Here is a 25,941-nt window from a genome sequence, read left to right as displayed (position 1 = left end):
AACACGGGGTGGCCCAAGCAGCGCTTTACATATGTTGTGGGACTCCAGTTCCCAGCAGCCCCAGCAGCCAGCATGCCCAATGGTCAGCGGCGATGGGAGCGAGGGTACAATAACATCTGGAGGTTTGGAAACAGTTAACCCAGACATCCTCAAACTCGGCCCTCCAGATGTTTTGGGACTGCAATTCCCATCATCCCTGACCACTGATCCTGTTAGCTAGGGATGATGGGAGTTGTAGTCCCAAAACATCTGGAGGGCTGAGTTTGGGGGTGCCTGAGTTAACCATTAGACCACATTAGATCACCTGAACTTCCTAATTCTCCCACCAGAGAGAGCCAGAACACAATGTAACCTTCCTTTCAGGGATGGAAACAGAGGAGAAAATCCAGAGTCACCAAAATCAATGAAAAGTGAGTGTATTAAGGAGGGGTCCATCTCTTGCCCCCCACCCCCAACTCTGATGCGTCCATCAAAATGCCTCCATCAAGCAAGGCGATTGGATGAAACGAAACAGGCACCTTTATCCTGCATAAACTTACAGCAGGGTGGGGTGTTATTTTGTTTTTACCACCCCACAGCAAACTGTTAAAAGGCTGAGGAGCCCCCGCCCTTGCTCAAAGAGAGAGAGCGCAATGTGGCTCGCTTTATGTATTTACTCATTTTATTGGACATTTGTCAGCTGGAGCGATCGGAGCTACTTAACTAAATTAAACCGGCTAACATACAATGGGAATTGCACGAATTGATTTAGCCTTGCTGGCATCCCGTATTGCCAGGGAGGGGAATGGCAGCATATTTCCCATGACGTAGTTAGCCCAAGTCCTCCTAGAAAAAATAGATGACCCCCCCATTGTCAAAACCACTTGTCACAGAGTGCGCTCGCCCACACCCAGTTGTTGAGGGGCAGGGTCCATTTAGCCTGTGTGTGTGTGTGTGTGTGTGTGTGTGTGTGTGGTGTCACCATGCTACTGACTGCCCTGCAGGAATGACCTGGCCGCAAACGATGGGAGAGGAAGAATGAGCAACTGAACCCCCAATTGAATATATTCCCCCCCACAAGACCACGTGGCAATGGTGTTGATCCATACACAGCCCCCCTCCACACCCCACAAGTCCCAACAGATTCAGACTACTTCATGCTGCACGTAGTTAAACTATGGAACTCCCTGCCACTGGAGGCGGGGATGGCCAGCAACTTGGATGGCTTAAAAAGAGGATTAGACAGGTCCTGCTTGCTGGTTTCCCTTGGGGGCATCTGGTCGGCCACTGTGAGAGCAGGAGGCAGGAGTAGATGGGCCTGATCCTGCAGGACTCTTCCTGGGTTCTTTGATTTGTGTAGAATGGAAATCCTGCAGCAGAAGATGCAATAGGGCCCTTGTACCTACGGGACCGCCTCTCCCGGTCTGCCCCACGGAGGACCTTAAGGTCCATAAACAGCAACAGAGGTCCCGGGCCCTAAGGAAGTCAGATTAGCCTCAACTAGAGCCATGGCCTTTTCAACACTGGCTCCGGTCTGGTGGAACGCTCTGCCTCATGAGACCAGGGCCCTGCAGGATCTGATTTCTTTCCGCAGGGCCTGTAAGACAGAGTTGTTCCACTTGGCCTTTGGCTTGGAATCAACTTGACCCCCTCCCCCTCTTTATTTCCTTTCTCCTTTCTCCTTCTGTGTTGGAACTCCTACTTGGGGACTTCCCTGGCTTTTTTCTGGCCCAGCCTGGACAGTTGGCCTTGGTGTTGACTTGACGTTTTCATCCCCAAAAAGTTTTTTATTTGAGTTTCTACTGAAATGAGGCTGCATTTTAATGTGGTACTTTAATCTTGTTTTTAAGTTGTATTTTAATCAATTGTTTTTATGCCTGGTGTTAGCCGCCCTGAGCCCGGTCTTGGCTGGGGAGGGCAGGGTATAATAATAATAATAATAATAATAATAATAATAATAATAATAATGTTTTTTAATGCAAAGCTGCTCTCTCTGCACAGCCCACCTGGGTTGGTTGCTAGAGGGGTGAGGAGGCGACCCCACAGCGCCCCATTTGTGTGGGGCGATGGGCAACCCAGATTAACGTTCTGCTTTGCCTGTGGCTGCTCTGTAAGAGAAAACAGCCCCAGAGGGAGGGGAGAGGCCCTGGCTTCTCAAAGCTTACTCCACAGGGACTAGCCCCTTGGGCGCAGCCTTTAGTTATAGGTGGTGGAAGCACGATAGATTGGCTCTGGGATTAGGGACAGAGTCTCCCAAGGACTGCAATGAAAGCACAACAGCAAGGAAACCAACCTTAGCGAGCTGATAGATATTTAAAAAGGGCAGAGGGGTGTTCATAGAGACGTCTTCTATCCCTGCTTGATCGCTGGTTTTTTCTTTGGTGGGGGAGTCCTTGTTAGTGGCCCCCCGTGGATCTGGTGCACAGCTCAGATCCACCATAGAATCTGCTCGATTCTATGGAACATCCAGCTGAGGTCAGACAGGCCTCCCTGTTGAACTTCCGGTGACTACAGAATTATTACTATTTTTTAATATTATTTAGCAGGCGGTTTGAGCAAATTCTGACTTCATAGCGTTAACTTGTTTTTCTTTTCACTGTATTGAAGAGCCTGTGCACAGCTTAGGGATGACTGTAATTAAGCGGTATACAGTATATTTATAAAAACGGGACGCGGGTTGCGCTGTGGTCTAAACCACAAAGCCTAGAGCTTGCCGATCAGAAGGTCGGCGGTTCGAATCCCCGCGACGGGGTGAACTCAGTCCCTGCTCCTGCCAAACTAGCAGTTTGAAAGCACGTCAAAGTGCAAGTAAATAAATAGGAACCGCTCCGGCAGGAAGGTAAATGGCATTTCCGTGTGCTGCTCTGGTTCACCAGAAGCGGCTTCGTCATGCTGGCCACATGACCCGGAAGCTGTATGCTGGCTCCCTCGGCCAATAAAGCGAGATGAGCGCCGCAACCCCAGAGTCGGCCACGCCTGGACCTAATGGTCAGGGGTCCCTTTACCTTTACCTATTTATAAAAACAAATGGTGGGCTTGAGTGGAGCTTCCATGTCCTGATGCCATTTACCCCTGTATACCAGATGCTAGGGAAACAACCATTGAGGAATGGTCACTGCCTTATTGTCCAGCTTCCCAGGACACCTGGCTGTCCATCATCGGAAGCAGGATGTCCGGGTGGGGGATGGAGTTAGACAGATCCTGATATGGTTCAAGCCTTCTTCTTCTTTAAAAAAAACCCAAATACTTTGTCTTGTTGGCCAAAACCATGATATTATTTTTTGCTGGTGCCCCAGACCTGTTTGTTCCTGCCTCACTTTGCACCCCTGCTAAACTCAGGTGCCTGTCTCTTATAATTCACTCAGCCACCCATCCCCACTGCCCCTACATGCCCCAAATATTCAGAGCTAGGAGAGAAGGTCTTTCTCGGAAAGCTGCCCCCCCCTTCCCCGAACCACAAGATTTACGGTGTGACAAGAAATCATCCTGACGCCAGGTCCGCCTGCCACCCGTTTCTGGGTGCTCAGGCTTGTAAATCTTGCCAACAGGGTAGAAAGCGATAAATCAAATGGGGGTTGGAGGGGGAGTTCCCTGCCCTGAAACACACACACGCCACAAAATGCTATATTTGCACAAAACCTGGAATGACAATGGCAAGAAAACTAGGCTGTGTGAGCAGGTATATGCTAAGAAGAAAATAAATGTCAATGGAGACATAAAGTACAGGTTTCAGTGGAGCCTCTGAGTTTAGCAGCAGTCTACCCAGTGTTTCTTGCAGGCAGCGAGAAAGGGGACATGATAGAAGTTTAATAAGGCATGGCATGGAGAAAGCGATAGAGGGAAGTTTTCCTCCCTCTCTGCTAACACTAGAACTCCGGGAGATCCAGTGAAGCTGAAGATTCAGGGCAGATAACCTAACAAATAATAATATTTTAAATGTGTTTGTGGGAGGGGGGCAGTTATTGTTTTGTTGTTTCTGTTTTAACTATTTGTGCTTTTATATTGTGAACCTTTCCAGGGATCTTGCGATGAAAGGCAGCATATAAATCTAATAAAACAACAAGATAATAAAAATAAAAGATAAAAGAAAGTCCTTTCTCACCCAGCGCATAGCGGGACTGTGGAACTCCCCGCCACACAATGGTTGGAGGCAGCCGTGCTGCTGAATCCCAGTTGCTGGAAACCACAAGAGGGGAGAGTTGCTCTTGGGCCCGGATCCTGCATGCTGGTTTCCCTTGGGGGCATCTACTTGGCCACTGCGAGAAGAGGATGCTGGGTTCTGATCCAGCATGGGCCTGATCCTGCATGGGCTCTCCTTATGCCCTTACATTCTCCCTCCCTCCTCCATCTCCTGAGCTGCAAGGTGCAGGAATTTGCTTAGGGGGTCCCAGCCACGCCCCCGCCCAAGGACCAGGAAGGAAGGGCGGTTGCGAGACAGATTGGAGCAGGTGATAAAAGAGGCCGGGGAAATAATTTGCTCCCTGAAAACAGAGGTCTTCCTGTCCCCTTTTGCGGCGGGAGTTGTCTGGGCTAGCTGCCACCCGGCTTTTGGGATCGACATTCCTAGGAGGCTGGAGGTGGAGTGAGAGCAGGCAGGGAGGCGGTAGGAGCAGGCGACTGCAATCCCCTCCCTTTTAATCAATTCGTTTCCCCCAAATGAATGGGCATTCCTTTCCACCTCTCCATCTTCCTGAAGGCAGTCGTGGGCCGAGCTGCAAATGTGATTCCTTCTAGTCCCGATGTTCTGCTGGAGTGTCCTGTTGCAATTGTTGGAGCGTATTGCACCGATCCTGGCCCGGGCTGCACAGCCTGCCAGATAGCTTCCGGCCCGATTCAAAGTGCTATAAAGCCTTAAACAGCTCAGGACCGCAATACCTCAAGGATGGTTTATACCTCTCCCCATACAGTGGTACCTCGGGTTACATGTGCTTCAGGTTACATACACTTCAGGTTACAGACTCCGCTAAACCAGAAATATTGTTTCAGGTTAAGAACTTTGCTTCAGGATGAGAACAGAAATCGTGCTCTGGCGGCACGGCGGCAGCAGGAGGCCCCATTAGCTAAGGTGCTTCAGGTTAACAGTTTCATGTTAAGTATGGACCTCCAGAACGAATTAAGTACTTAACCCGAGGTACCACTGTATATACTGCCCCAGACCCTGTAATCATTATTTGAGGCCCTTCTTTGTGAGCCTCCTCCACATAGAATCATAGAATCATAGAATCATAGAATCATAGAGTTGGAAGAGACCACAAGGGCCATCAAGTCCAACCCCCTGCCAAGCAGGAAACACCATCAGAGCACTCCTGACATATGGTTGTCAAGCCTCTGCTTAAAGACCTCCAAAGTAGGAGACTCCACCACACTCCTTGGCAGCAAATTCCACTGTCGAACAGCTCTCACTGTCAGGAAGTTCTTCCTAATGTTTAGGTGGAATCTTCTTTCTTGTAGTTTGGATCCATTGCTCCGTGTCCGCTTCTCCGGAGCAGCAGAAAACAACCTTTCTCCCTCCTCCATGTGACATCCTTTTATATATTTGAACATGGCTATCATATCACCCCTTAACCTCCTCTTCTCCAGGCTAAACATGCCCAGCTCCCTTAGCCGTTCCTCATAAGGCATCGTTTCCAGGCCTTTGACCATTTTGGTTGCCCTCCTCTGGACACGTTCCAGTTTGTCAGTGTCCTTCTTGAATTGTGGTGCCCAGAACTGGACACAGTACTCCAGGTGTGGTCTGACCAGAGCAGAATACAGTGGCACTATTACTTCCCTTGACATGAGGTCTGCAGGGTGGCAACATGAGAACAGGGCCTTTTCTGCAGTGGCTCCCTGTTGCAGAATGCTTTCTCCAAGGATGTTTGGCTGCTGCCTTCATTATACATCTTTATGCACCAGGCTAAAATGCTCCTTTCCAACCAGGTCTTCGGCTGATTAATATTCTACAGCCTTTTAAATATGTTTGAGGGAGGTTATTGTTTTGCTGTTTTTGATTAACCCGTTTGTGTTTTTACCTTTAATTTTTATCTTGTGAATCACCTCGAGGTCACGTCTAATAAACAATAATAAATAGCAGACATCCTTGCTGCAGTCAAAAGGTGAGAAACAAGTTTGTTATTTTTAAGATCTTTATCAGCTTCAGAAAATAAATTTAAAAGCACCAGGCAATTGGTCCTTTGCACAATTGATGCCCAACAAACCTCTGGAACTCCCTGCTACAGGAAGTTGCAACAGTCACTATGCTCAATTGAAAATATGCATAGGATGGCACTCCTAGATGAGTTCATGTGCACCAAGGATAAAGTAGGGCAGGGGAGAGACATTAAATGCCCCCTTGATCTCCGTGGAGGGAAGGCAAGAGACGCAATATAACCTCAAACAAAAAATGTTCGCAAAACTGACAAATTGCGGTGTCCTTGCTGTTAGGCCCACAAACCCGAGAGGCAGCTCCTCCAACCTTTTATCAGCCTGTGTCTGATTTGTGTCCAGTAATTGATCACAGCAATTACTACCTCTTCCGTTTGTCTCTTGCCATGCTCCTCTTTGGACCTTTTGAAGCCATGGCTAATTTCAGGGTCTGCATCTAATAAATCAGCTGCAGGGACCCCCGAGGGAACGAGGAGGATGGGAAGGGAGACTTCAAAGGGAGGCATGTTTTACACCTGCCTGGTTCTTCGTGGATGCTGGAATCTCGCCTTGCCAAGAGGCCCAATTTATTTTTATTTTTAAAAAAGAAATTGGTGGAGGAAGAGAGGCCTAAATTAATAGCTAGCCTCAGACATCTGGGAGAAAGGGACCGGTGATTTAAAGACAGAGTCTTTTCCTGGGAAGGCAACCAAGGTGCTTATTACAACTTTTGGAGGGTCGAAGGGCTGGCGGGAAAGGAAATTCCGTCCTGAGTGTGTGCAGAGCCTGGCTGCAGGATCAGGCCAAAGGGGGCCCATCCAGTCCACCATCTTCTTCTCACAATGGCCAACCACATGCTCCAACAGGAAGCTTGCAAGCAAAACCCCAGCAGAACAACAGCTCTCCCCTCCTGTGGTTTCCAGAACCCAGCATTCAGAAGCTGCCTTTGTCCGATGTGCTGGATACGATCATTTATGTACACTGCAAAAGCATATGACTTGTTCCACAGTATCGGGGGCTCTTGTCAGACCGCCCACCCTGCAGTGTAGGCAAGGAACTCGAGTTGGAGGAGAGGGCATGACAAAGAGGCCGAGTGGTGCACAGAGTGGTGGGAAAATCTGGCGTCTACGTGAGCGGCTTCCTGAATAAGCTGGTGCCGCTAACCCCAGGATACCTGGAGGCTGGTGATAAAAAAGGCTACCTGGGACGGGATTCCAGTGGTATAATTAAATCTCAGCCTCCAGGAGTTTGGAGGAGGAGGAGGAGGAAGAGAAGGAGGAGCCTGGTGCACAGGACTGTCCAGCAAAGATCTGCACAGGAAGAGGGAGAGAAATCTGAACAGAGAGGCTCAAAAATGCCCAGAGCTGCCGCGAGCCACCTGGAAGAGCTGGACCCCTGGGAAGGAGAGGCACGAGGTGTGCCCAGGCAAAGGACCCGCTTCCTGCAGCCTTGCAAGGCCAAGTCCCCGGCCTTCCCTGGAAACCTCGAGGAGGCCCCAGAGAAGCGCAGGGTCCGGCCCATGCGCTCCAAAGCCCGGCGCATGGCGGCCAACGTCCGGGAGCGCAAGAGAATCCTCGATTACAACCAGGCCTTCAACGCCCTACGGCTGGCCCTCCGGCACGACCTGGGGGGCAAGCGGCTTTCCAAGATCGCCACCCTCCGCCGCGCCATCCACCGGATCGCCACCCTCTCCACGTCCCTCCGGTCTGGGCCTGCGGTGGGGTGGTCCTGCGCCCACGCTGAGTGCCAGCTGACCCGGGGCGAAGGCAGCTTTAGGGACAGCCAGCCCAAGCTCTTCCAGCCTCTCTGGGAACCTGGATACAGCAAGGGGCCTTCATTTCAGCCCAGTGCGACAGCATGCGTGAAGTGCCGCCCCGAAAACGCTTCCCATCACTTGGTCGACAACCCCAAAGAGGGCACTTATGGATCCAGCCCTGCCTGTTGTCCAGCCGGCACCCTCCTCCTGGGGGGCCGAGCCCCCTACCAGCAAAGACTTGCAGACAGCAGCATTCAAAGTTGCCCTTCTGGTCACTTCCCCTGGAAGTACGGCTTGTTCTGAGATGGGGACTCTCAGCCTTCTTCATCCTTGTGGTCCTGATGGTGAGGGCACGATTCTCCGCTTCCCCTGAAGTTGGATCGGGACAGTTTTCCTAGGATCTCACATTGACCCTTGCAGACTTAGAGAAGTTGCGTTCTCAGATTTTCGCATTTCCTCTGGCTGAGTTTGTAAAGGTATACAGATGCTTTTTTTGACTGTACCTTCATGGGGCAGAGACCTATCTCTTAGGCGCTCCAGCTGATTTGTAGATATATACAGCGGCTTTTTGACTGCATGCTCCTGGGGAATCTGTAAAATGCCATGCACACTGTATAAATATATTATATTATGATCTTGCAACCACTGGATACTGCAGGAATATTTGTGTCCTTGGGATGTTATAGGTTCACCCGCCTTTGTGACTTTTCCTGAAATAATCTGATGCCAGCTCTGTCAGGCTGATGGAATCACTGCCCTGATCTGGAGGGCGGCCTCACTATGAAGCAGCTGAGAGGCGGCAATATTTCAAAGGGGCGTCAGAGGGGTACCCGCCACCAGGATGTGAGCCCCAGATGGTTTTCCACAAGGGAACGTCGTCCTCGGACCAGACGTGGAAGCTTAACCACTACAGCTAGAAAGACTGACTTGGGAATAAGCCCCACAGAACTCACTGGGGCTCATTTCTCAGTATATATCCATGGGGTGGCACTTGTCAGCATCACTACAGTTCTGGGTGCAACTAGAATGGGGTGGGTGGGTGCGAACCAGCCGATGTCTTAAGAAGGAACAGAAGGAGTCCAGCTGAGACAGTCAAACACCAGTGCAGGCAGCAAGTTAAGTGTGGTTTGTTTGTCTGCTTAGATCTGTTGGGGCATAAACTCTGGAACTTGTAATCCACAAAGGGTGCGCCAGGGCATGCTAAGAGTGCTGCAAGATGAAAGTTAATTAAATAACCGAAGGCCAAAGCATTTTGGGCATGTGTCCCTTCTCTGATTTCGCCTCTTACTAATCCAGACTGTACGGACTGGGGGTACGTGATGGCGATGGGAAGTAATTCTGCTCTACCAGGGAGCTGACGGATCAGGGATTTCTAGCTGCGATTCCTGCATAGCAAGGGGTTGGACTAGATGACTCGGGGGGTCCCTTCCAATGCTACAATACAGTGGTACCTTGGGTTAAGAACTTAATTCATTTGGGAGGTCTGTTCTTAACCTGAAACTGTTCTTAACCTGAGGTACCACCTTAGCTAATGGGGCCTCCTGCCACCGCTGCGTGATTTCTGTTCTCATCCTGAAGCAAAGTTCTTAACCCGAGGTACTATTTCTGGGTTAGCGGAGTCTGTAACCTGAAGCGTATGTAACCCGAGGTACCACTGTACTATGATTCTCTCCGCGTGCGCACACACAAATGTCTGTTGTGCTGCCTCCTTCTAATTAGGAGAGATTTCCTACCATCGCATAGAAAAACAGAGGGACAGATGGATTTTGCTGGAGGCAATCATTATTTCTCTCACGCATTCTTTAAAAACATTCATGTGTAAGAGTGAAGATGGCCTCCCATTTTAATTCAGAGATTTTTCCGTTGCTGATTTTTTTGGTTGTTTTTTGTTTTTGTTAAAAGGATGAGCTTTAGCTACCGTATCTGGAGTTGGGAGACACACTGATCTGCTCCCATATAACAGAGTCACTTGATAAAACCAGTTGCTGTGTTTCTGTGACGCTCCTGAGATCCCCGTGCCATTATCTGCCATGTACTTAACATTATCGGTATAGTTGTCAATATTGTACAGTTATCTGCTCACTGTCCTGAGCGGTGGAGAAATTTGTTTTCCCAAATCAATGTAACCTCCTCTGTATTTTTGAGCAATTTTGGGAAGGGCTGTAGCAAAGTGACAGAGCACCTGTTTTGTATGCGGAAGGTCCCAGGTCCAGTCCCCGGTGGCATCTCCAAGTAGGGCTCAAAATGTCAGGGCAGGTAAAAGAAAGGACTTCTTCACGCACCTATGGAACTCTCTCCCACAGGAGGCAGAGATGGCTACCAACCCAGATGGCTTTAAAAGAGGATTCACATAGGAATTCATGCATTGGTATCGATGGCTACCAGCCATGATGTCTCTGCTCTGCCTCTGCAGTTGGAGGAAGCCATGTCCGCTGCTGGAAACTGCAGCAGGGGAGAGGGATCCTGTGTTCAAATCGTGCTTGGCATCTTGTTGGCCACTGTGAGTAGAGGATGCTGGAGTAGTTGGGCCAAGGGCCTGATCCAGCAGCCTCCCCTGTCATTATCCCTGCCTTGAAACCATGAAGAATCACTTCCAGACAGTATAGAGAGCTATTGACCAATGATCTGACTCAGTGGAATGCATCTTCCTGTTTAGATCAGCCCTATATTCATGAGGACTGGAATCTTACTTTGTGTTACTTGCAGGCTGGGGCATTTGGTTGACTGCAGAATCCTGGAAGATGCATCTTCCTCCTATCCACAAATAGGTTGTGGGGCTCAGAACACCACTGTTTCCACAGTGCTTTCCTTCCTTCTTTGCAAAGGAGTCCTCCAGGGAATCAGCAATATGAGACCCCGGTGAAAGGCAGGAGATTCTGTTCTATTGAGCTTGACCCACACAAACTTCTGAGCATTACAGAAGTCTTCTTCAAGCAGAGGCGGGAATGGCATCAACGACCCAACCCATTTTGTTCTCTGTATGATGTGGAAATCTTGCTTGGGAGCAGCAGGGTGGGGGGAAGGAAAATGTAGATTCTTTTTGTGGGTGGGTGACCCAGCCAGAAAATTCCTCATGTGGTCCACAAGGTGGCACTCTGCACCAGTTCTAAACTCTGCACATATACGGTCCCAGGTACCATCCCAACACCTCCAGGTAAGACAACAGTTGCAAAGCAGTGGGCAATGTTGAGCTAGATCATGGGTAGGCAAACTAAAGCCCAATCGCCTTCTAAATCCGGCCCGCAGATGGTCCAGGAATCAGTGTGTTTTTACAGGAGTAGAATGTGTCCTTTTATTTAAAATGCATCTCTGTGATATTTGTGGGGAATGGGAATTTGTTCATTCCCCCCCCAAAAAAAATATAGTCCGGCCCCCCACAAGGTCTGAGGGACAGTGGACCGGCCCCCTACTGAAAAAGTTTGCTGACCCCTGAGATGGACCAATGGCCTAATTCAGTATAAAGTAGCTCCCTCTGTTTCTCTTTACTACAGCCTTTTATTCAGATTCATGAGGACCGGGATCTTGCATTATTTTTTTAGGATGGTTCAGAGGCACAGCACATGCAAAAGGTCCCGGGATTCAATATGGAACATCTGCAGGGAGGCTGAGAATGCCCCCCTGCCTGAAACCCTGGAGAGCCGCTGCTGCCAGTCAGGGTAGACAATATTGAGCTAGAGGGTCTGCTGACTTGGCCTAAAGCCCATGCTCATCATTGCTCGGGCACTTCCATAGCAGATGCACAGCTGACGTGCTTCTATGTGCATCCTGCAACACCCCCTTGAGGACTAGTAAAATGCTCAGTCCCTTGAAAACCGGGGCGTGGTGCCTGCCTCGTGATAGTAGTCAGTACAGAGCAAAGCAAGGCACGCAGGTGATGAAACTAACATCGAGTGTTTCTCCCTTTCATAGACTTGAAATAGTATTTGGCAGCAACTAAGAAGGTTACCCCTGAAAATGGGCTAAGCCACATCCACACATGGAGCGGGTTGCCCCTTCACACATCTTGACAGTTTCCCAGGCTCTCACCTCCTGTTTCGGGAACACTTTTAAACACTGCCATTTCCCATCTGGTCTTCAGACACTGTCGCTAAATGGAGCCTCCAGATTCAGAGGCAGTCTATCTCTAAACGTCAGCAGCTGGGGAAGCAGCAGCCAGAGAGGGCTGCTGCCTCCAGTGCCCTGCCCAGTGAGCTTCCTTAAGGCGCCTGGTGGGTGCTCGTGGTTGGGAAAGGGGCGCTGAATCACTAAGGTTGGTTTGATCCATCCAGCTGAGGTTTCCTTGAGGACTAGGAACAAGGAACTGAGAAGGAGGTGTAAGGAAATAACTGCTAAAAACGAAGACGGAACTGAGGTTTGGGAATTAGGAATAAGAATAAACGATTTGGGAATAAGGAAAGTAAGGAGACGCAGGAATAAGGAACGGGGAATAAGGAGCCAATTCCAGCCTCCGTCTGCCTTCTCCAGGGCTGCTGCTTCCCACCGGCCAAGTCCCTACCGGGAGCTGCTTCCCAAACCCCGCTTCTCCACCACACAACCCGAGCAATCTGCCCATTGCCGGCGGTTGGCGGGCCGTGCCTTGGGGCGAGCGAGCGTCAGGGAAGGCGCTCTGGCTCCTCCTCCTCTTGCCTCCTCGGTGAGCTCACAACCCAGCCTGGGCGGCCCCTTCGACGGACTGGCGCGCAGTTGCCAAAGTTGCTTTGGAGAGAGAAAGGCGAGCGCGGCGGATAAGAGAGAAGCCTGCGTGGCTGGGTCAGGCAAGCGAGAGAGCAAGAGGCAGGAGGAGGACGGAGAGAGCCCCCAGCGCCAGGGCGAGGCGCGTGTGATCCCGTCGAGGCGGCGCCTGCGGCTCCCTCCCCGGACCCCCTGCGCCTTCGCCCGGATCATGGGAGTCTAAGCGCGGCGCAGCCATGGCCATCAACACGGAGGCGCCGCTGGCGAAGGCGCTGGAGAACTCTCCTCCGCCCGTGGACTCGCACGAGACGGAGAAGCTGCTGACCGCCGTCGGGGTAGCCCCGAAGTCCTTCTCAGCCGGTGGAGAAGGCGGCGATGAAGCGCCCGCCGGGGGCGAGGCCGAGCGCAACGGCCACCACAGCCTGCCTTACCAGTCCGGCTCGGAGGGGAAGCTGGAGGCCACGTCGCTCTCGCCGTCGCGGCTCAGCCTGGGGCGCGCCTCGTCCACGGCCACCACCTCCAACCTCCACGAGCCGGGCCGCTCGCGGGACTACCTCCCGCTGGCCATCTTCTCCTGCTTCTGCCCCATCTGGCCCCTCAACATCCTGGCCTTAGTCTTCTCCATCATGGTAAGCGGCCGTTACCCCGCTCCAGCGCGTCCCCTCGGGACTCCGGCTGTGCGCAAAGACGCGCCGTCCTCGCCAAGTTCCTTGTGCGCCCTGGGCGCACCGGGGACATCGGCACGGCGTCGGGGAGTCGCGGAGCGTGGAAGTCCCCGGCGGGAACTTTGTAGCTGCGTTTAAAACTTGAGCAGAGGGCGTTACATCGGGGAGGATGGAAGAAGAGTGTCGGTAAGGGAGGGGTGTCTTAGTTTCTCCAAAAGTCTGTGAACTGCACGTTTTGGAGTGGACTGTTCTTCCCGTTTCGGAAGGACACGACTTTTGGGGTTTTGCGTGTGAGAGAGAAAGAATATGCAATCATGTCGACCTAGCTGGGAAGAGGAGGAGGAGAAAACAAAGAGTGAATAATTGTAATTTATAACTTTCCCTGCATAACAGACTCCAAATACAGCAGCTCCCTTCTCAAATACGGGGTGGGGCGTGTGCGTTTTGTGGATTGGGGAGATGGGAGAAAGACTTAAACAGAGTGTGGGGATTTGGGGGAATTTAATAATATTAACATTGTGATAAAAGTGCCCTTTCAAATGTAGAATCTTGCTCACGACTGAATTAAGGCTGCGGTACCCTATACCCGCTGAGCTGGGAGTAAGGCGCGTTGAATTCAATGGCAGTTCTGAGCAGAGATGTCGAGGATTACACAGCAATAAAATCAATTTAATTCGCGGGCCAAATACGAGGGTTTTGGGTGGGTTGGTGGGTGTGCGTGTGTGTGTGTGTCTAATTCCCTCTTCTGCTTAGCAAACGAAGTTGATCAATAGCTCCACACCCTGCCCTCTTCCTTCCCTTCCGCCCCAGCTAGACATGGGTTGGAGACAGCTCCCACTTAAGTTAAGATGTGTCAAGAACAGCCTAGGCGTCTCTTGCTTGGCTCTGGATTTTGTCGGGGAGAGATGTAAAAAATTATAGAGTGAGGAAATGGGGGGACGGGGACGGTTGCCAGAACTTGTTGCCATGTAATGTCGAAATAAAGAAAGACTACCCTGAACATGTACAGAGCGCCTCTGACCACAAAGAACAAACACAAGCTTCTGCCACGGGGAGGGTAAGAGAGCTCAGAGAGAAGTTTCCAGAGCTGATAGATGCAAATTTGGTTGCACATTAACCTCTGACTGGGGGGGGGGGTGCCCCCTTCCATTCCCATTCTGTGGGTGCGCTTACCAGCAAGGTGAGAGGCAGCCATGTGTTCTCAGGATCCCCTGCAAAAAATGACAGGACCACAGCAGTCCAGAGAACCTCAAAACGGGCAAAAGTCTCCTGGTCACAAAGGTGTACGAACTAGCGGGGCTGTAGTGGTTAGCGTGGGGGGGACCTGGGTTCAAATCCCCACTTGGATATACGAAGTTCTCTGGGTGTGATCCTGGGGGGCCAGGCACCATCCTCTTAGCCCGACCTATTTCGCAGGGCTGTTGTAGGGATTAAATGAGATGCGGGAGAGACACGGATGCCGTCTTTGAGCTCCTTGGGAGAAAAAGGTAGATTATAAAGGCAAGCAAGGAAGGAAGGAAGGAAGGAAGGAAGGAAGGAAGGAAGGAAGGAAGAAGAGAGGAGGGATCCAAAGTTTGTTGGGGGGCAGCACCCCCCCCCCAGAAGTCACACAGCTTCCCTGGGATGACTAGAGGGAACGAGGAAGAATTCGTTTCCGTTGAGCTGACTATAGAAAGCTCTGGGCATCCATACGGGGGTGTCTTCCTGTTTCTCCCCCCCTCCCCCAGTCTCTGGAAACAACCAGTGGCGTAGCGTGGGTTCTCAGCACCCGGGGCAAGGCAAGTAATTTGCGCCCCCTAACCCGTGGATTTTAGCACTCGAGTCTCTTCCGCGCCCCCCCAGATGTTGCGCCAGGTGCGGCAGCCCCCCTGCACCCCCCACGCTATGCCACTGCTCCCACCACAAGTCTTCAGGACAGCCATCCGAAGGCTGGCGGCGGGAGGAGGTCTCTCCCGCCTTGGAGAGGTTCCCGCTTCCTCGAGGGGGGCCGGCCAAACGCGCCCCCCCAAGTGTTGCGCCCGGTGCGGCCGGCACCCCTGGCACCCCCCACGCTACGCCACTGGAAACAACCAAGCATATGTGGGGTTGGCTTTGGGGCAGGCAGAGATGAATTTGGATGCTGAGGAGATTCATCCATAGGGCTGGCGCAAGGAGGCCTCTGCCTCTCTCTCCCTCTCTCTCTCTCTCTCTGGATTTGGCTCCAGGAAGGCCTCCTGGCAGATGCAGTGGGGGAAGGAAGGGAAGGGTGGAGGGGGAAACAGAGCACAGAATTCTAGCATAGTACAGTTGGGAGGGGCCCAAAGGGTCATCTAGTCCAACCCCAACCCCCCGCTGTGCAGGATGCTCTTTTAATTTCTAAAATGGGGCATGCCGGTTCTCAAGTTCTGCCTTTGGGCTGGGATGAGGGCAGCCACCCACTTGCACCCCTAAGGGTGTAGAGGGCAGGTATCTGGCAGGAAAAGGCCTGGCGCACTTGATGTGCTCAGAGGCAACGCTTACGCTTTTGACATGGTCTGAAAAGGCTGAGCTCAGAAACAGAGAGGACTAAGGTTTAGCTGCCACGCAGGGCTGGGAGAGGTGGGGAAAAGGGCAGCCAACATTATTGGGGAATTGTAAGAGCATCTCCTCTGGCCAGGGCTTACAGGGTTGGCTGTGTAAACTTGGCAGAGCGGTGGATGATGGGAAGAAAAAAGCCGTGCTGGCTGAGCTGATGGGAATTGTAGTCCAGAACAGGTGGAGGGTGCCAGGATAGCCAAGGCTGGATTAATGGTTAATAATATAAAAGCTACAGATAGGTAGCCGTGTTGGTCTGCCATAGTCAAAATAAAAAAATTCCTTCCAGTAGCACCTTAAAGACCAACTAAGTTTGTTATTGGTATGAGCTTTCGTGTGCGTCCGAGTATCTGAAGAAGTGTGCATGCACACGAAAGCTCATACCAATAACAAACTTAGTTGGTCTTTAAGGTGCTACTGGAAGGAATTTTTTTATTTTAATATAAAAGCTGAAAGAGAGAGAAGCAAGACGGAGCTGTCCATGGTAGCAGCCAGGATTCCTCCAAAACAGGGAAAGCTTTTCAGGGAAACTCAGAGCGGTTCCAGACTGAACATAGGAAGCTGCCTTAACACTGAGTCAGAATGTTGCTCCATCTAGCTCAGTACTGCCTACACTGGCTGGCAGCGGCTCACCATTGTTTCAGATCAGGGATCCCTTCTCCAAGCCCTGGCTGGGGACGCTGCCAGAATTTGAACCTGGGATCTTCTGCATGTAAAACTGATGCTTTACCACTGAGCTATGGCCCACCCCTTAAAAATGAATCAAGATGCTAGCCCTCATGGTGCTGAACTAAGGGCACACAGGAAGCTGCCTTATTAGTCCATCTGGCTCAGGACACTGGCTGGCAGCAGCTCTCCAGGATTTTAGGCAGGGAGCCTTGCCCAGCCCTACCTGACGATGCCATTGGCGATTGACACCTTCTGCATGCAAGGCATATGTGCTGCCACTCAGCTCATGATAGGCAATGGGGAGAAAGGCTCTGATAAGCCCCCCGTGTACACGGCTTGTCCACAGATAAGACAGCAGACTGAGTAGGACCTAGAAAGAGGGGGCTGTGGCACATTTGAGCTCTGCATCCATACTAACCACATGAAAACACTTGTTTCTCAAGACTGGCAAGTAGGATCTGGCAATAGCAATGCGGAGCCCCCAGGTTCAGATGAAGTCTATCTCAGGAGACCAAGAGATGATGAAGAATGCCATGGGGAGGGCATTTGCACTCCTGTCCTGCTCAGGGGCATCCCAGAGCCACCCAGATGGGCCTAGATGGGTCTTAGGCCTTAGGCCTTAGGCTCCCGGAAGGCCTCTCCCAGATGTCCTTACGAAGTAAGATAGTTAAGAGTGGAGCCTCCATAGGCAGAATCAGCAGCAGGCCCTTTGAATATTTTATTTATTCATTAAATTTGTATGGCACCCTTAATCAGAAGACCTCAGGACAGCTCACAACATAAAAAATACAAAAAACCCCCACAAAATACATAATAAAACCAAGTTCAAAAACAACTCCCACAAACACATTTAAAGGGTCACAGAATGTTTAATTAGCCAAAGGCCTAGGAGAAAGGGAATGTTTTCGCCCGGCACCTAAAGATATGCAATGAAGGCGCCAGGCGAGCCTCCCTGGGGGAGCATCCCACAAATGGGGAGCCACTGCAGAAAAGGCCCCGTTCTCATGTTTCTGCCCTCTTGTGAAGGAGGCACATGAAGAAGGGCCTCAGATGATGAACACAGAGTCTGGGACAGTTCGTATGAGGAGAGGCAATTGTGAGCCTTAAGAAGGTTTACTAGGTCAAAACCAGCACTTTGAATTGGGCCTGGAAACTAATTGGCAGCCAGTATAATTAGGCCAGGATCGGTGTAATATTCTCAAACTGTCTTGCACCGGTGAGCAACCTGGCTGCCAAATTGTGCACCAACTGATGTTTCTGAACCTTCTTCAGAAGCAGCCCTACATTTAACACTTTGCAGTAATCTAATTTAAAGGCTATCAGAGTACAACTGGGGGACAGACAACCAGGGAGGGCCACTGCCGTTTATGTCCTGCCCTCACACCTGGGAAGGGCTGTAGCACAGTGGTAGAGCATTTGCCTTGCAGGCAAAAGGCCTTGGGTTCAATCCCAGGCATTTCCAGGTAGGCTTGGGAATGTCCCCTCCGCTGAAATCCTGGAGAGTTGCTGCCAGTCAGTGTAGACAATCTTTAGCTAGAAGGACCAAATGGTCGGTGTCAGAATAAGGCAGCTTCCTGCATTATTATTATTATTATTATTATTATTATTATTATTACCACCAGCCCTTTATTCAGAACAATGAGGACTAGGGTCTTTAATTTTAGGGAGTCACAGCTCAGTGGTGGAATACCTGCCTTACATGCCGAAAGTCACAGGTTTAACCTCCAGGCGGAGAGGCTCGTCCTCTGAAACTCTGGAGAGCGGTTGCTGCCAGTCAGTGTAGACAGTACTGAGCCAGATGGTCTGACTCAGCAGAAGGCTCCTTGTGAGTTTGCCAAATGCATCCTGCAAAGTAGAGGATGCTGGATGTACCACCTTTGTTTAAGAGATTGTTTCTGCAGTTAAGATTTAGTTTTTGGAGATGCAATCTTGCTGCTGTTACCTGGATCATGCCGCTGCATTTCAGTAATCAGCAAATACATTTTATTGCATATTCATGAATAGAAGTAGAAGTTCACATCAGCTTATTGCAGCCATTTAAAGTCTGTGGTGTCTTGTAACCGTGAGAGAACTGCGTAAACCTTTGGATGGTGCAAACGGCCTTGAGCAGGGCTTACTAAGGATCAAATGTAAGAGGACGTTGAAGGCAGACCTTTGGTCTGCTCTGGCAGCCAGGCTCTTCCGAAGGATCATTGGAAGGCAGGTCAGCATTTCTGTCCCCTTTCGGGTTGAGAAAAGCAGCAGAGCCACTAAGACGTCTTTCCTGACTCCCTGTTATTTTGTTACAAGTCAGGAGCGTGTGATGTTTTTGCCACCTGTGTCCATTTGATTACCGAAAGCAGCCCCAGAGGACCATTACATACTCCACGGTTTCGCAAAGATAACTTTGATTCTCCGCCGCGGAAGCGCACACAGAGGCCATCTCCCCGATTAGCAGCAACAACAAAAACAGGCTTATAAACTGAAGTCATAACCCCGTTTACCTGGGAGTGAGTCCATGCAAAATAAGTGTGTGTGTGTGTGTGTGTGTGTGTGTGTGTGTGTGTCTTCTTCTTCTTCTTTGGCGATCCCTCGTAGCCAAGTAAGATTGTCTTCCATAAACAAGGTTTTAACAATGAGTCCATAAGTGACTGTGGAGGCCAATTCTGGATCCACTCGTCCTTCCACAGTGGGGACATGGGTTTCCAGACAGGAGTTGATCGCGGTGTGGATTTGCCAAGTGTGCCTTCCTCTTAGCGCGTTTCTCCCTTGAGTCCTGAGTTTGAGTGTCTTCAAAGCCCATGACACCTTTGGTAAAGGCTGTTCTCCAACTGGAGCACTCACAGGCCAGTGTTTCCCAGTTATCAGTGTTTATACTACCTTTTTTATATATACACACACACACTATATATATATGTGTGTGTGTGTGTGTGTGTGCGCGCAACTGGACTTGACTGATACCCCTTATGCAAAGCAGAACCCAGCTTTTCCCACGGTGGAGGTTTTTTAAAAACCGTGCACAGCTGTGGAAGTGGGTTCAGGTTGCAAGGGAGGGTTTAATGGGAGATATAGAATCAAGGGTGGGGGAAGATTTAAAAAAGGGGGGAAGTTGGCTAGCCAGGGGTTGACCTAGAAAGGGGTGTGTGAGTGAAAGCAGTGTAGACCTAAGTGAAAGCACCACACACACATGCACATCTAAGGTTTCTCATTTGTAATGTAAAGATGAGCCAGCTGTGTGCTGCTGAAGCAAATAAAGCCAATACAATCCTAACCTGGAGATTTCGGGGATTGAACCAGGCCGGGACCTTCGGCATGCAAAGCAGATGCTCTGTACACCTTACCCAAGTGGGAAGCTGCACAGGGGTCCTTTTTAAAGGTGTTACAGAATTATTATTTTAGAAATCTGCCCGTGCATCCATACATGGACCTCGAGGCTGCTGGCTTGGAGAATTTACTTTCTAGTGCTAGATTTATTCATTTAGTTCCATATATATATATATATATATATATATATATATATATATATATATGCTTTCGTAGATTTTCACGGGTACAGGAATGCAGGTTTTGGTGTCTTCGGGTGTCTTCCCGTGTAAGAGTCGGGGTGTCTGTGCGACGTTTCGACGAGGTCTCACTCGTCATCTTCAGGCTGGTGCTTTCGGCTTCTTGTTACTGGAACAGAGCTCTGTTCCAGTAACAAGAAGCCGAAAGCACCAGCCTGAAGATGACGAGTGAGACCTCGTCGAAACGTCGCACAGACACCCCGACTCTTACACGGGAAGACACCCGAAGACACCAAAACCTGCATATATATATATATATATATATACACACACACACACACACACCACTTGGCGGTGGTGGTTGTTTTTATAAAAAAAAAAAATAATCTCAAAGTGGTTTACAAAAAAAAAGCTAAAACTATCAATACTATAAGATGACCCGACAGCAAAAATTCAAAACTCCAAAGATGTTAAAATAACAGTAGGCTGAAAACAGATCAAAACCCACATTTAATTTCTAAACAACTGGACAGCCTTGCCTAAATAAGATTGTTTTTAGCAGGCGTTGAAAGGAGCTCAGTGAAGGCGCCTGCCTGATATCAAGAGGCATGGAGTTCCAAACGGTAGATGCTGCCACAGTAAGATGCCAAATTCTCCCAAATATACTGGAACAGGTATTATGCGGTCCCTGTAACAGTGCCAGTTCCACCGATCGAAGCAACGCTGTGGGCTTATGCGGGGTAAAACGACCTCACAGGTAAACTGCCCCCAAGTTGTTCGCTGATAACAACACCTTGAATTTGGCCTGGGAGAAAATCGGCAACCGGTGAAGATCTCTGAGCGCAGATGTTCTATGCTGACAAGGCCTCACTCTGGTCAGCAATTGTGGGGCAGCATCCTGCCCCAACTGCGCCTTCCGGGTCAAGCGCGAGAGAAGCCCCCTGTGTCCTCACACAACATGAACCAGGGGGGTGAATGGCAGCGCACAGGTCTAAGACGGTCTGCTTTTCTCCCCTCCCCTCCCTTCTTTTGACAGTCTAGGAACAGCTGCCAACAGGGAGATGTGGATGGAGCGCGGCGGTTGGGGCGGGTTGCCAGATTCCTCAGCATCATCTCCATCGTCCTGGGGACCCTCATCATCTTGGTTTGCACACTGAAGTTCACAGGTAGGTGCCAACCTGTGTCCCACCCAATTCCACCAGAGACACTCGCTCACAACCCTAAAGAGAGCTCAAACCAAGACGGCATGTTCAACACCACCATTATTCTTCCATTTGCATGCAATTATTTTGACATCCGGCCGCTGTGTTTAGGCAACCGATTCAAGATGTTTCCTATCAAAAGATCAACAAGGAGCCTAGGATTATACAATACCACCATGTAGTGAGCACAAGACATACAATCCTTCACATGTAACAGTACACAGGGCCTTCTCGGTAGTGGCACCCTCCCTTCAGATGTCAAGGAGACAAAGAACTACATTCATCTGAAGGCAGCCCTGTATCGGGAAGTTTTTAAGGTTGATATTTTGATATATGCTGTAAGCCGCCCAGAGTGGCTGGGGAAACCCGGCCAGATGCGCGGGGTAGAAATAATAAATGAATAAATGAATGAAAAGGAAAAAGCCTGGCATTTCAGGTGGCAGAGCATGCGGCTCTTAATCTCAGGGTTGTGGGTAAAAGATTCCTGAATTGTGGGGGTTGGGCTAGATGACCCTCCCGGTCCCTTTCAGCTCTAAGATTCTACTATTCTAACGAAACTACGTGATTTCCAAGGACCGTCCCGCAACTCCAGGCCAGATAAAAAAAACCTGTTCTTTGCTCCCTTCAAGGAAATGATTCTGCCTCGCCTCTCTCCATTTTGGTGGCAGGGAAGGGGGGAAAAGGAGAGCTTTGACAGCATAGCCCAGACAAAGCAAACCCATGTTTCTGTCTGCAAGGAGTTTATAATGCAGAGCGGCTTAGTGGTAGTGCCTGAGCCAATGCATTCAAACAGTGGCGTAGCGTGGGTTGTCAGCACCCGGGGCAAGGCAAGTAATTTGCGCCCCCTAACCCGTGGATTTGCGCCCCCTAACCCTAACCCCAGATGTTGCGCCCGGTGCGGCCGGCCCCCCCTGCACCCCCCACGCTACGTCACTGCATTCAAATGGCGAAAAAGGAGATTGCAACTAAACTTTAGGAAGGAGATTCTGAGAGTAAGAGCCATTCAGTCGTGGAATGGTCTCCCTCGGAAGGTGGTGGCCCTCTTTCACTAAAGGTTTTCTAAAAAGAATTTTAAATGTAATTTATATACAACAATTATTCAACCATCATTTTAACACCTCCAACTTCCACTCCTTTCCGCCTTTCCGCGGTTCTTTGCATTCACTTTCGTCCTTTCCTGCATACTCATTATTTTAATCAACTATTCTCATATATATCTCATATATATTTTTGAAACTGCAGGTTTTTACAACAATCCTGCCAATGGCTTCACCTGCTTACAGTTTATTTGTAAATACTCAATAAACCATTTCCATTCCTTTCTAACAAGTTTGTTATCTTGATTTCTTATTCTCCCTGTAAGTTTCGTCATTTCTGCGTACTCCATTAGTTTCTGTAACCATTCTCTTTCGTTGGGAGCTCTTCTTCCTTCCAATTTTGAGCAAATAACATTCTCGCAGCTGTGGTCACACGCATAAAGTAACTTCTATACTGTTGGTAGTTCTGATCCTATAATTCCCAAGAGAAAAGCTTCTGGGTTGGGGGTTTTTTAACAAATGTTATCTGAAATAATATCTTTTTCAATTCATTATATATCACTTCCCAGTAAGCTTTAACCTTATTGCAAGACCACCACATATGGGAAAAGCTAACTTCTTTCTCTTTACATTTCCAACACTTATTCAATATTCAATTTTGAATTAGACACTTTTGCCAATCTACTAGGTGTTAGGTACCATCTATATAACATGTTCATATAACTTTCTCTTAAACCAGAACATGCTGTCAATTTTATGCCCATATTCCACAATCGTTCCCATGCTTCCATTTATTTCTGAAATCCAGTATATCTGGAAGAGCGTCTCCCATCGTTCTACCCGGACGCTGAGGTCCAGTGCCAAGGGCCTTCTGGCAGTTCCCTCGCTGCGAGAAGCCAAGTTACAGGGAACCAGGCAGAGGGCCTTCTCAGTAGTGGCGCCCTCCCTGTGGAACGCCCTCCCAGCAGATGTCAAAGAGAACAACAACCACCAGACTTTTAGAAGACATCTGAAGGCAGCCCTGTTTAGCAAAGTTTTAAATATTTAATGCTGTATTGTTTTTAACACTCGATTGGGAGCCGCCGAGAGTGGCTGGGGAAACTCAGCCAGATGGGCGGGGTATAAATAATAATTTTTTTTGGCCTGGATTGGGTTGGCCTGGATGACCTTTGGGGGTCTCTCCCAACCCTAAAATTGTAACAGGAACACACACCTGTCTTGTGCTTGTAAAAACTGCCTGACCAAAACGACCCTCTTTCTCTCTCTTTCTCTCTCCTCACCTCCAGGTTACCTGCAATCAAATTAGCATGAGCAAAGCTTGAGGGGAAAGGAAGTGGTCCTTCGACCTGCATATTTATTTGTGTTTTTGAGTGGCCCTAGGATTCCTCCCATTTCCGCGCAAAAGGAAGGACTTTTTCAGCGGGAGAAAAACGTGGGGATCCTCCACAGTCCAACCCTATCCTGCTCCCATCCTTGGACAGAATTACAGCATGCCCATCTTCACCATTAGCCTTTTGGATCACAAAAAAAGTTTATTTCCCGGGGACGAACAAAACGTACAATCCGATGAACAGGACTAGGCAGGAGGGGAAGAATGAAGATCCCTTCCTGCCTGGCACAGGAACTCTCTACCTCGTCATCTGCCACACAGAGAGAAAGACACGGGTGGGAACGGAAAACTGTCAAGTGGAGGCGCCTTTCTCCCAAAGCAAAACTCTCCTTGATCTTCCACTTCCCCCCACGCCAGCGGCAGTGAACTGGGTTTTGTACAGCTGGATGCTTTGCCTCTCCGCCGGGGTTGGGCAGAAATCACTCCTGTTGCCGTGCAAAAAAAAAAAAATAAAAAAAAAATTGAGAAGGAAAATCCACCGAGCCACCCAGCCCATTCCAAATACTGCTTCTCTCCTGCAGGGATGGTTCTGGAGCAGGGATCAATGGAAGGTGTGGGCGTCGAGAGGGAATTCTGTTTTGTATATTTTTGATGACCATTTGCATGCCTGTACGTAGGAATAGGAGAAACTCATAGCTGAGCCTTGTCTCACTGCCAAGGCGCCTTCCTTGTGCTTGCTTGGTCCTGCGCGACGCATGATGGGTTGTTTTGTGGGGTGTTTTTTTCCTTTTTGCAAGAGAGGCCCACGCTGGAGAATTAGTGGCGGTCCGCTGCCTCTCTCCGCGACCCAAGGACGTTTCATCCCTGGGGCGGCTGAGAGGAAAGGGCCCCGCTTCTGTGTCTCCCAACAGCTCGATCCGGCACCCGTCAGGGCTGGGATGTGAAAAGGGATCGTTCCGCATCCCTTCGTTAAAATAAATTATAAACCTGTTTAAAAATAATATGCAGGAGAAGCAGATGCAACGGAGGGAGGCAGTTCCAGCCTCTGAAGGCAGCACCAGTTCCCCCAACGGGAAAGTGGGTGTAGAAAACCCTTTTCTCCCTCGCTCATGACACTAGAATACAGGGACACCCAGCAAAGCTGAACAATGGACGTTTCAGGGCACATAAAAGGAAGGGACTCTCAAGTAACGCTGGGGTTACGTTTTGGGGGTCGCACGTAAAGCCAAAATCCTTTACAGTCAAAACACATTGGGTTCAATGGCGGGCGGAATTGCCAAAGTCCTTTTTCACGCAACTCTGCCACCTTTTTAATTACCATATTTTTTGCTCTATAAGACTCACTTTTTCCCTCCTAAAAAGTAAGGGGAAATGTGTGTGCGTCTTATGGAGCGAATGCAGGCTGCGCAGCTATCCCAGAAGCCAGAACAGCAAGAGGGATTGCTGCTTTCACTGTGCAGCGATCCCTCTTGCTGTTCTGGCTTCCAGGATTCAGATTCCCCCCCCCCTTGTTTTCCTCCTTCAAAAACTAGGTGCGTCTTGTGGTCTGATGCGTCTTATAGAGCGAAAAATACGGTAATTGATTGCCAAGCGAATAAAGCTGAATGCACACAAATGTGTGCAAGCTGCGAGGTCCCTGTACTTATTAGGCTCTTGTGCTCAGGTTCTGCTTGCAGGTTTCCCATAATAGGCATCTGGTTGATGCCTGTGGGAACAGGACACAGGACTAGATGTGCCCTTGGTCTGATCCAGAAGAGCTTTCCTTAACGTTTTTATGGCCAAGGGACAGAAGGCAGATTCCTCTTTAAATCAACCTTTTTTTCCAGAACCATGAGGACTAGGATCTTAGGGAAATGGCCACAGGGCATCTGATTGGCCTGCAGAAGGTTCCAGCTTCAATCCCTGCAATCTCCAAGTAGGATGGGGGGAAACTCCTGCCTGAATCCATGGAGAGCCGCTGCCAGTCAGGGGTGGGAGGACTTTTCTGGCCAAAGGGCAACCTTCTGGAAGCTGCATGGCAGGAAAGGGTTAGGCTAAAGGTAAAGGAAAATGAACACAGCGATGGATAGAATCCTATAATTGTAGAGTTGTAGCGTCCACATGAGGACTGAGCTAAGATACAGCAATGAACTGGCTTGGTAGAAGGCCATTTCCTGTGTTCTGGGGATGTTTTGGGGAAGTTCTGATCATTCCTGCTGTAAACATCTGGATTCTACACATTCCATAGAATCAATTAGCATAATATTTGGAGATTTATTAATCCACTGGCCTAGCAATGGAGTCAGCATTTACTTTTCACTGGGGATCAGGAGGCCAGATCCTTCGCGAGAGATCATGCAAGGAAGCAGCATTCACACATCCATTCCAGGGAGAAAATAAATTGAGGCAGCCAAACTCTCTTTATTTTCTCATTTCTACAGACTCTAGATTGGTGTTTGGGAATTCTGGGGGGAAGGAAGGGGGGGTCTCCTTTA

The 25,941-nt window shown here is 49.7% G+C and overlaps 2 protein-coding genes across 2 annotated transcripts; both read left to right on the top strand.

Annotated features, from left to right (window-relative positions):
- Positions 1–7,439: 7,439 nt before the first annotated feature.
- On the top strand, positions 7,440–8,432 carry BHLHA9 (basic helix-loop-helix family member a9). Its single transcript, XM_082202016.1, has one exon. The coding sequence runs from the start codon at positions 7,457–7,459 to the stop codon at positions 8,159–8,161; it is 705 nt and encodes a 234-aa protein (XP_082058142.1). The 5' UTR covers positions 7,440–7,456; the 3' UTR covers positions 8,162–8,432.
- Positions 8,433–12,432: 4,000 nt separating this feature from the next.
- TRARG1 (trafficking regulator of GLUT4 (SLC2A4) 1) lies at positions 12,433–24,934 on the top strand. Its single transcript, XM_082201123.1, has 3 exons — positions 12,433–13,158; positions 20,935–21,064; positions 23,424–24,934. The coding sequence occupies exons 1-3, from the start codon at positions 12,766–12,768 to the stop codon at positions 23,441–23,443; spliced, it is 543 nt and encodes a 180-aa protein (XP_082057249.1). The 5' UTR covers positions 12,433–12,765; the 3' UTR covers positions 23,444–24,934.
- The last annotated feature ends 1,007 nt before the right edge of the window (positions 24,935–25,941 follow it).

The sequence above is a fragment of the Podarcis vaucheri genome (genome assembly GCF_965113315.1).
Source record: "Podarcis vaucheri genome assembly, chromosome: 15".
Classification (NCBI taxonomy): domain Eukaryota; kingdom Metazoa; phylum Chordata; class Lepidosauria; order Squamata; family Lacertidae; genus Podarcis; species Podarcis vaucheri.
This window is presented reverse-complemented; position numbering and strand designations above follow the sequence as displayed.